General features: G+C 35.4%; 1 protein-coding gene across 2 annotated transcripts in view; it reads left to right on the forward strand.

Annotated features, from left to right (window-relative positions):
• The window catches only part of IDE (insulin degrading enzyme), a 68,432-nt gene that overhangs the window by 33,703 nt on the left and 23,120 nt on the right, over positions 1 to 11,609 (forward strand). For both annotated transcript variants that reach the window (XM_061349024.1, XM_061349025.1), the window contains exons 12-14: positions 4,529 to 4,631; positions 5,611 to 5,733; positions 8,747 to 8,829. In XM_061349024.1, the coding sequence (XP_061205008.1) occupies positions 4,529 to 4,631; positions 5,611 to 5,733; positions 8,747 to 8,829 (309 nt within the window). The remainder of the gene's footprint in view (positions 1 to 4,528; positions 4,632 to 5,610; positions 5,734 to 8,746; positions 8,830 to 11,609) is intronic.

Genomic DNA, 11,609 nt, shown 5'->3' on the forward strand with positions numbered 1-11,609 from the left:
TCTTTTTAAAAAGTTTAGCTTTTCAACTGTTTTTTTCTTAACAAACTATCTTTATTGAAAGTATGGAAAAATATCCATATTCCCAGATGGTAGCGAGTATCCATATGTGCTTCTATTTGACTGAACCATAACAGGAAATTTTGATATTCTTCTCCCCCCTCCCACCCCCAAACGCTACTTGTTGCATTTAGTGGCTTAATTTCCCTAAGAGAGAAACCTTTTTAAGATGTGAGTATCATTTTTACTTGTTCAAACTGTGCTGGGTTTTGCCAACCATCTGTGAAGATAAGGGAATGGACTTGGCACGTGTTGCAATCTTAGCTGAAAAATGCAATTTCCAATAATCCCCCCCCCCCCCCATCTGCAGAATAAATGCTCTTATTAAAATTTAAGAATCTAGTGATTCATCAAATTAAGCAACCAAAGAATATTTTCCCCTGGATAGTAAATGGACTTCTTTCCTCTCTTGGAATCTGATGTGCATCACTAGTACTATCCTAGAGGGAAGAAAAATAAAATGAATGCCAGAAACATTGATACAGAAATTTCTGAAGGCTGGAATTTCACAGATACTGAGCAAACAGTTATTTCAATGCAGCTGCTGATGCTCATCTCTGATGAAAAGAATGTTACAATTTTGGAATGTATGTATTTATTTTTAATTGCATTGTATCTGAGTAAAGACGTTGAAAATCACAATTTGTTCACTTATTTTCACCCTCATAAACTGTTGTGTTTGTAGAGACTTAGTTTGATTGAACTCTTAAGAAGTAATTTGTGCTTCTGAAGGATGATTGGAATGCTACACCCCAGCAACATCTCTCTCTGCATGTAGTTTCCCCTCTTATTCTGTTTCCTAATAAGAATTGTGTGGAACTGGCTTCATATAGCCTATATTGCCTCGCATCAGTTTTACTGATCATTTTGGGGGAAGTTATATATAAAGCTAGACTTTTGTTGGTTTTGTCTCGATCATTTTATTCATTTGAATAGATATGTGTAATTTTTTCACTTGTTTGACAATATCATGTTTTGGAAGACAAAGTTTAAATTAGTTAAAGCCAACAATTGTTCCTTCTTAAGTATAAATTTTTTTTTTTTTTTGCAACAAATTTGCTTTGTCATGTCTGTTACTAGTATCACAAATACTGTGGTCTCAAAACTTATTACTTCTTCACCCTTTGAAGCTTGAGTTTTGTTATGTAAATGTAGAATATAATAGTTTATTATCTTTCCTGGAAGTACATTGATTTTAAAGCACAGGTTCTCTTCCCAAGTAACACCCTTCTGTGGATCTGTGACTTGTAGCTTCATTTTAGACTTCAGGAAGATGATAAATAAATAAATAAATTGGCTCTAGTAAATAGGTATCGCATCACAGAAATTGTGCTTCTTTTTTGAAAATTGACCGTAACTGAGGACTGAAACAGTTTGCATGTACAAGAATATATACACAGCAATAAATTGCATTTATAGTTCCAGCTGTATTCTGTGTTCATGAATGGCTCAGAAGTTGAACTGCACTGGTTGAATTTAAATATGTTTTAAGCAGATCATGATAATTTGCCTGATTGCTTGTCTTACTTTTCCAGTGCGTTTCAATTCTGTCTTAAACCATATGGATATTCATAGTGCTGCACAGCACAGAAATGAAAAGCAGAAGCAACATTACATAACTGGGAATTTTAAATATGCATTACAATACATTTAAGTAACTGCATAACACTGTATATCTACCTGTGGTGCTTCTTTTCCCCTCTTCTTTTCCTGTCCTGGTCTTCATTGCTCTTGGTGCTTGTATCATGGTTTAGGTTGTAAGTCTCGGGCAGAATGAATGTCTTGTAGTCTGTTTCATGTTGCTGTATGTTTCCAGGAGTTCAAAATGTAAGTTACCATTCCAGTGGTGAGTTTAGAGCGGGCAGGAGTATCTCTTGAAGCAGAACTGCTTGAAGAATTGCTGTTTTCCACAATTTCATTTTGTATATGTTGAGCAGACAGAATTATTTTTAGCTATTTAATTTTGGTATGCTCCTGTAGCAACTGTTTGGGTGCTTGGATTGTCAATACTGCTTGAGCATTGGTACATTGGAGAGGGTAGAAGGAGGGATATCCAATAACAGAAGATAACAGACCTTTTTATATTATACTATAAAACACCTTTCTCTTGCTCTCAAACTGCGTGATTATTGGAATTTCATCAGGATAATAATTTTGTTTGGCTTTTTTTCCCTTCTTTTTCTATTTTTTTCTAATTTATTTTTTATTTAATGCATGAAAAGGCCTGATAGTTGGCTCTGAAATTCTAATAATTTTATGGTTTTTATAGTCTCTTAGCAACTTCACCTGTACATGATAAAGCTTTTGCTCACCACCTATCTTGAGTTAAAATGCAAAACAATAGAATACTGCTATGACTCATTTTAATGCAAAGAACAATCTGTAATAGATTCTCCCTTGTTGACCAAGCTAGTGTCTGCTGTGTTGCAAGAATAAATATTCTTTAGCATTAAAGTGCTCAGTTCATAGTTAAATATTTATTTAGTATTGTTTATTTTATATAAAAAATGAAATAGATGTAACAGGCAAACAGGTATGAAACTATTTTATAAGAAGTCACAATAAAAATGTTAACCATTTCTATTGCCATTTGCAGTGAGACATGAAATAATATATCTCTTCAAGTTTACTATTCTCATGCTGGTTTGAATATTGGATAACTTTTGCAGTGGAGCAGGGTTGTTTTGTGTATGTGTGTTCATGCTACGTGTGGTTCTGTCAAGGCTGGGGAGTAAAAATTTCTTCCGCAACCCAGAGGAAATCTGCATCCCTCAACCATGAGATTTGATTGCCCCTCTTTGGTGTGTATGATTTAAAATACTGTCTCAAAGTGTGGTCAAATCCTGCTTCAGTTTTTGAATCTTGCTTGAGAATGTATCTTTACAGTTCGATGTGACTGAGATGCACTTGTAATTTGTTTAAATGTGTCTAATGCTAGCAATTCACCCCACTGTTCTCCTGCTATTCGAAATACAATGCACAGATCAAATTATTAATAATTTGAAAATATTCATAATAGGACAATCGAGAACCGAATATAGCAGAATCCTGGGGTTTTTTCAGCCTTCTTGGATCTTTTAGTCATTTATGTGTAAACATTAGATGAAAAAGGAGGGATAAGGACATAAGCATCTAAAATATTAATAGTCCACTTATTTAATTTTGGTATTTTTAAAATATATTCAAAAATTCATCCCAAGGGTATTCTCCAGTAATGTATTTGTAAAGTAAAAGACTATAGTTTGAGGCATGTCCATATGGCTGTTTTGATTAAAGCCCCACTTTGCCATGCACATTAGAAATACAAAACAGAATGTTCCTGGCCTGAAGATACTGTATTAAAAAAGAACACTTAAAATGCGTATATCTTGATGTTTCAATGTGCATTGTAGCCATCTGCACAAGATTTGACAGAGTTCATTGCTGGGCTATTCAGCATCCAGGGATTGTTAAATACATGCAGGAGGTAATAGTGCTACCTTTTTTGACCATTTCAAAATTCTTGTAGACATCTGTTTATTCGTAGAGCTAGCTACTTATTTCCATTGAATACTCTTTCATCTTGTAGGGTGTTAAAAAGAATTAAAGGAGTTTTCTTGATACCTATTATGAAGACTACTGAAAAAATACTGTGACTTTTGTAACTTTCTTTATTCTGGATTTCCTCTTATTTAGATGTATTCTTTAGTTCCAGGAGCACCTTGACAATACTCTTAGTTATATGGTTTAGTTTTAGGCAGTCCTGCAAGAAGCAGGGAATTGAACTTGGAAGATCCTTATGGGTCCTTTCCAACTTAAGATAGTCTATGATTCTATGATTGAGGTTTCTGATTGATTATAGTTCTGTTGTATTGGCTGTAAAAGATGTTAATCTTCCTGCTTTTCTTCCCTTCTCCTTAAAAAGCCCCAAATCAACAACAGAAAAAAAAAGGGGTGGGTGGGAAAGAAACAGGTATCAATCTGAAATGAGCATGTATACAAAATGAAGGAACTTTTACTATCAGATTATGAAAGCAAGAGTGAAACTGCAGTAACATAATCTAAAACACTAGGTCTGGAATAAAATTTCTGTAGTTAGTATTTTCACATACCTGAGTGTTGATGTAAGTTGTATGAAAAATGTAGTCACTTCAGTAATTCCATAGAAGATCTCAAGTGCTGCTTTCTGTGTTTTCTGGAAAAATGACAAAATCTAAAATATCGAAATTGAGTGCAACAAAGATTGTATGTAACTTTAGGATGTAGCACATTAGAAAATCGGTAAAATTAAATGATGCAAATAATCTGATTTCATGGTTAACCTTATTGTGTAGTTCAATATATGTATGCTTGCTGTCCAGATAAACTCTGTAATTGTTCAGGGACCATTTCCAGAAATCAGTGCTTTCTAGTGATGGAACAGTGTGAATAATTTCTCACAATCTTTTCTCAGACACATTCATGCCAAAGTGCTTTGTCTCTCTGTTTTCAGAGTTGCAATAGTTTCCAAGTCTTTTGAAGGAAAAACTGATCGAACAGAAGACTGGTATGGAACACAGTACAAGCAAGAAGCAATTTCTGATGAAGTTATTAAGGCATGTTAAAACTTATAATATATTCTAATCTCTGCAAGCAAAAGACAGTGGTAAATTCTTTGTCAGATTTTCCATTTAGTTGAAGGAAGACTTTAAATTTGCTGCTGCACATAGCATGAAAATCGTACAATGAGACTTTTGAATATTATGAAAAGTAAAGATTTTATTTTAGTCTTCAGATTTCAAATATTTATTACACAAAACATATATTTTAATGGTCAAGTGAAGGGAATAGTTATGCCGTTTTTCCTAGAAAAGATGCAAAATATGCAGTGTCTTCTTAAAAATATAATCATTAACTTTTCAAAGTTGAAGTCTCCATGAAATGGTAATGAGCTAATCTGTTCTTAAGAAAGAAATCTTTTTACAACTGCTATATGTAACTGTGTTTCTGAAACTGATTTTTGCAATTTAGAAAATGAGTATATTTTGCAATTAAAGGAGCTTCTAAAAATCAAAACTACAGCAAAGGAGATAGACAATACTTATTGAAACTTGTTATTGATCTATTCTTCTAAGAAGAGATGGCTTAAAATACACCTTAGAGCAAAACTGGACCTGCTGAGCATGCTTTGAAAGACATTGCTCAGGAACACTTCATTTCCTTTAGTTTATACGTATCTATGTTCCTGAGTAGAATTCTTGCTTATGTATTTAGTTTAATACTTTAGAGTTCACAGTAGCAGAAAAGGTAAGACATTGACCTTCCACTCTACTGTAAACTTTTCAAAATTAGTTTTTATCTTTTTGTCTTCCTCCTTGGAGCACTTCATGCTGCTGATAGCTTACTCCAACTTGGTTTGCCCAGATATCTCTCTCTTTTCCTATTATCTTCATTTCCCTATTATCTTAATGGTATTTTACACATAAGCTAGTGGAACACATTTTTAAAACTTTTGTTACAGTATAAAAGAAATGTCTATAACCATTGATTAAGCAGACATTCTCCTTAGCCTCCTTATTTCTCCTGTTTGTCTAGAAATGGCAAAATGCGGACTTGAATGGGAAATTCAAGCTTCCAATGAAGAACGAATTCATTCCTACTAACTTTGAGATTTTGCCCTTGGAAAAAGATGCGACGCAATACCCTGCCCTTGTAAAGGTAAGCCATTTGTGTGTGCTAGCTAACCTTCTGGGAAGATCGTAGTTAATTCCTGTGTGTATTTTTAAATACAGATCTGTCATATTCTAAAGTATAATGACAAAAATGCACAAAATTTAAAGATATTCCTAGAAAGACAGTAGAAAGTTCATTGTTACTGAACTCTGGATTATGACTGTTTGGGTTCCCACAAAAAAGAATCTACAAAAAGCTTGAACTCTCTTTGCCCTTTTGAAAGTGTGTTAAGAATTGATAGAAATAGCATTAAAGCTGTTTACTCAGCAGAAGGGTGACTGCTACTCATATTTTTTTGAGCCATGTTCAGTAAGTCAAGGGTGTAGACAAGGCTATTTTTTTGTAACTGTGTATGGGTAAAGCTTGTGATTGCATGGAAAAAAGGAGAGAGATAAAAGCATGTAAATAAACATCATTCTCCAGTCTTCTGGAAACAACATTTAATGATCTCAGTGCATTTAGCAAATCTTAATTTTCCAAGTACCTAAAATTTACTAAAAGGTATTGTTCACTGCTGTCATGGTTTAAATCCAACCAGACAGCTTGTGCACTCACTCCCCCCCCCCCCTTTCTTCCCCTTTCCCTACTCCCGGAGGGACAGAGAGGAGACTCAGAAAGAATGCAACTCCCACAGGTTGAGATAAGAACAGTTTAGTAACTAAGGTATAACACAAATCACTACTGCTACCACCAATAAAAATGATGATAAAGGAAATAACAAGGGAAGAGAATACAACACCTCACCACCAGCCGACCGATAACTCGCCCCCCAGCCTGACCAAGCACCCACTGAAACCTCCTCCACCCCTGCAGTCTCCTAGCTCTTCTGGGTAACTCCCAGTTACCTCCTGGCCATGACGTGCTGTGGTATGGAATACCTCTTTGGTCAGTTTGGGTCAGGTGTCCTGTCTCTGCTTCCTCCCGGCTTCCCTTCCTCCTTAGCAGAGCATGAGGCTCACAAAGTCCTTGGCCAGACCAAAACATCAGCTCTGTTCCCAGGCCGAAAGTCAAAACACAGCACTGCACCAGCTACCAAGAAGGAGAAAAATGACTGCTACTGCTGAACCCAGGACAGTGAGTGCACAAGCTGTCTGGTTGGGTTTAAACCACGACAACTGCTAATGCACAGTTGTCTTTGCTAATGCTCATCTCTGTTCTAGGCCTAGTGGAAGACAAATAAGAAGAGTCTTCTGCACTTACATGTTATGTTTCAGCTCGAATACTCAATTCAGGAATACTTTTTGCATGCTAGATTAATATGTCTAATTCAGTGCCAAGGCATCCATCAGGAAAACATGCTTGTTTGCACAGGGCATTTTAGATATATACTTCAAGCAGTATTATTAACATAGGAGAACTTTGAGCAGGTTTATATTAATCCTGAACTGAAACTGTAAACCTCAGCAGGGACACATATTACAGTTCTATTAAGTAACACTAATTGGTTTACTACAGAAACTTGATGGTCTTTTAGTGTCTGTAGCAACTAGGCAATTGATCCACACAAGAGCTATGCTTTAAGGCATCGTTGCTTTAGAAATGTATTTGCTTTTAATTTTTCCTTTCCCCCTAAAATATGTTTTCTCAGGGAAAATGGTATTAGTCTTTTGTACTTGATGAAATAGATGTTATCTGTTTTGCCTGTATCTCATTTATTTTCTCCCCATCTGTATGCCTGTGCCGTTTTCCTTTTTGTGGGCCCTGGCATCTGTCCACAACAAAACATTGCAAGAACTAAGTTAACAAAGATTAGCTATACAAAAAAACCCAAACCAAAACACTTTTTTCTGCATTTTATATGCCCGCATGAGCTTACTACGGACTGGACCAGTGTTGTGGAGAAAGGGGCAAACTGGAACATAAGTACACGAACAGGATGGCCATTTTCACTGGCAGCAAGTTACTATGTCACCTGTGTTGTAATGGCACATCTTGCTCTGAAAAACCCTCAGGAAAGAGGGCAATTAAGATATGGACTTTGGCTTGAGGGCCAGTGTATTGTGGGCTGAAGCCAGCAGTCTCCGGCTACCGGCTACCGGGCTGGGTCTCCAGTACTACACAGGCTCTGCTGTTTATCACACTGTCCCTGGTGTAAGATGTATTCTAAACTGCATAGTAGCAATTTAACAGAAGAAAAAATTTGTTGTCTCAGAGAGAAGCTGTAAAAAGGCTTTTTAGTATGAGTCAAATGCTGTGTAAAGGAAGGTATGCTGTAAGAGACAAGAATTATTTCTTTTATGCAAAGAAGAGGAGAATACCATGAGATCCCTGGAAAGCAAAGAATATCTGCTCAAAAACATGAGAAAGAGAAATAATTTTACAGTTAAAAGTTCTCTCTTCTGATCTATAGCAATTCAAAGAAAAGATGTTGGGATAAAGTTAACTAGAGTTGGACCAGAGAAAGAGTACCTATTTCACAGTTTTTATGGGATAAAAAGCAATATGGGAGGTTGTTTGGAATCTTTCCCATACTAGGAGATTATTCCAGAAAAATTTGGTGACAGTTCTTTTAACTTATTTTCAACTGGTTTTAATACTTCTTCTAAATGTGTTATATTTGCAGTGTTACTTTAAAACAACATACAGTGCATTAATATTTTTTACTAAAAGTATTACATGTGCAATTATGTTCTTAGTCTGAAAATGTAACTATATGCTGATGTAGTGCTGCATAATGGCACATCTTTTAATGTTAGCTTTGGCAGGGTGTTTTGTGCAGCTAACTATTACTTGTCCTTGATCACTCCTGCTCTAGAAAAGTAGTTCCTATTTTGATCATAAGCTCATTCACAATGCTGCAGCTATTTAATTGCTTGTTAAAGGTGATATATGGTAAGAAGAGAGTCTCCATAAGGATAGATGGGTATACACACAGTCACAAGATTGTGGATGTAAGGAGACAATACTAAACTGAAATTTGAAGCGGTGGAGACTTTTAAAATGGCATAATGCATTACAGTTAAAAGGTGACTTAACAAAACCTCTTTTCTTGACACAGGACACTGCTATGAGCAAACTGTGGTTCAAGCAAGATGACAAATTTTTTTTGCCAAAAGCTTGTCTCAACTTTGAGTTTTTCAGGTATGCAGTATTAAGTATGTCACACAAATTGCTCTCCCGAAGTTTCTTGTTTGTTAGAATGTGCATTTCTCTGGCAAAAACTTTCTTGTGTGTTTTGAGGCTTTAAAACCTTTGTCCTGGGAATGTGCAGTAAGGTACAGATAGCAGGAAGACTCATGTAAATTATGCAGTAGTTGAGTGGCAAGCAGTTTGAAGTGCTCCACCTATGTTAACAGGAAAAAATTAATCTAAAAATATTTTGAAAACAGGTTTCTTCTATGTTTTATTTGCTATACTTAAGATATGCCTGCCAGTAGTACCTACTGTATATTGCAAAACACCTCTTTAAAAGTGGGTATTAAATTAATAGTTAAATTGTGACCATTTTAAGGTAGTGTTTTCTTTATAAAATGCTATTCTGATAATAATATTAGGTTAAAGTTCTGTTTTAATTTGCATAATGCAAGCCAGTATAACATCCTAAGTGCTTAAAATTGTGGGGTTTTATTTAACTAACACCAACACTTATTATTTTTATTTTAGAAGAACACTGTATTATCAATTCATGTGCAATTGTCACCTCAGGATGCATGATAAAGTGCTGTAATGTTAATTCTGGTCTTGCATTATTTTCATCACAGGAAAATTATCTGTTTTTTTTAAATGAGCATGATAATGATGTAACTTCATAATGCACATTGAATCCTTCTTTTGAGTAACCACTTGAAATTTTTCCTGGAAGAATTTTAGATGGAGGTTTTTTTGATAGAGGGTTGGATCTTGGTATTGATGTTGGTACTGGTTGGGGAAAATAGGTTGCCTGGGCATTTCTTCTTTTAGCGTTTTAAAACATTACAACTGTTGCAACTTTGATGTGTCGGGAAATAGAAGATTGAAATCTCGTATTCAGAAACAACAACTGCAATGTTTTGTATGCATCTGGTTGTTTTCCCTTGTAGTACTATGTTTGGCCAAAATCCAAAATAGGATCTTATTGATGGATACTGAGTTTCTCATGCAGTGTGTGTTTTGCTTTGTTTTTTTAATCAATTCCATATTAACTGTGGGTGATACAATCTCGATACCAGTTTGTGAATGATTAAAAGATAATAATTGATTTTATGTAGAACGTGCAAAAGTATAAGTCTGTGCACATATGGATGATGTCATGGAATGGGTTGGAAGGGACTGTTAAATGTCATGTAGTCCAACCCTCCTGCAGTGAGCAGGGACATCTTGAACTAGTTATGTGGTGATAATCTTTCCCAGTTAAATTCGTACATTCATCTCATTGAGCCCTTTTAAAAAGCCAGGAGTACTTGAGCTTTGCCAACTATTCTAATGGAATGATTTTCCTGTTTCCTCCTAGGGATAGTTACAGGGGGAATGCTGGTGTTTTTCTTGGGATTGGGTGTGAGGGTTCTTCCCTTTTATTTTAAAAGACAACAGTTAATTGTATACGAACAGATGTGAAGAGATGTTGGCAATATTGGGTACCTAATCTCCAAAAGAAGTTGTAAGCAGGTTTGTCTAGTTTTGATATTTAGAAAAGATTCTTAGTGAATCTCTCCCTCTTTCAAGATGGGTCATGCTGATGTTTATTGGAGGAAATAGTGAAATGTAGTGTTCAGTCGAGAGACTTAATGAAATTACCCATAACTCTTGTGGCTGAGTTAATAAGTGAAAAAAGCCCTCTTAATAACATGAGTTTTCATAAAAAGTTTTAGCCTCAGTTCTAGATCAGAATATGATGACTGTGCTTTGATTACAAGAATTTGTTCGCATTACAGTCCACTTTCAAAGATAGAAAAAAACAGGAGGATTTATTCTGCCTGTAGCCCTGATCATCACAAATCATTAGAAGAATTCCTAACCCAGATGTTGTAGCAGCAACTGCTGTGTAGATAAATTAAGAGGAAGTTGATAAGGGTGGTTTCTCCCTCAAAGATACAAATCCAGTAGGAACAATCCAGGTCTGCGAACCTTCTGGAGTCCCCTTGTTCCAAACCTGAAAATCCTTACATGGCACATACCTTGCATTAAAGAAACCCCACAGTAAAAACCTCTGACACGGGATTTATCATGCAGCCTAAAATATGATGATTAAGCTTTTGCTTTTGTACAAATTACAAATTCAGAACTCAACACATACTGTTTTTTAAAAGGAAGCAAAACAACGGGATGTTGTTTTTTTGAAAATCATCTAAAGGTGGTTATAAACGCTGAACTTTCCCAAGGTTTAGTTCCCAAGGTTTAGTGAGATGGGTGTTAAGGATAAAATGCTAATTATTTTTAACTGGATACTCGCTACCCTCCAGACTAAGGAATATTTCAACCAACTTGAGTTACAAGTTGTTCATAAGGTAACCCAGAATCAAGACTTCAATGTTGATTCCAACTATATCACTTCCGTCTCTGTTTGAAAGGGGAAAAAGCTAGACTTCTAAGATTTTTTCAAATTCATTGTCAGTGATTGAGATGTTTTGCTTCTTCAAGTCTAGCAAAAAAAGGAAGACTAGAAACAAGCATTTATTTACAAAGTTGCCAGTAATAGAATGCAACTCCCAGAGCAGTGTTATCGTAATTGTTTGCTGTTATTTTTCACTTGAGGATTAATGATGTAGTAGTCTTCATTATTTTCAAAACTCCCTGTTGGCATTTGCCAGCTAATGAGTATACAGAACTTATAACCAATACAAACACAGTGATCATTCAAACTGATTAAGTCTCTATTCTAATATCAAAGTGGAAACGAATATAATGAGTTTGGAGGAAGGTTTATGATAACATAGGATTGACCT

The sequence above is a fragment of the Neopsephotus bourkii genome, unplaced genomic scaffold, assembly GCF_033783945.1.
Source record: "Neopsephotus bourkii isolate Nb327-2 ecotype Australia unplaced genomic scaffold, CSIRO-AGI_Nbou_v1 NB_379, whole genome shotgun sequence".
In the NCBI taxonomy this organism is placed as follows: Eukaryota; Metazoa; Chordata; class Aves; order Psittaciformes; family Psittacidae; genus Neopsephotus; species Neopsephotus bourkii.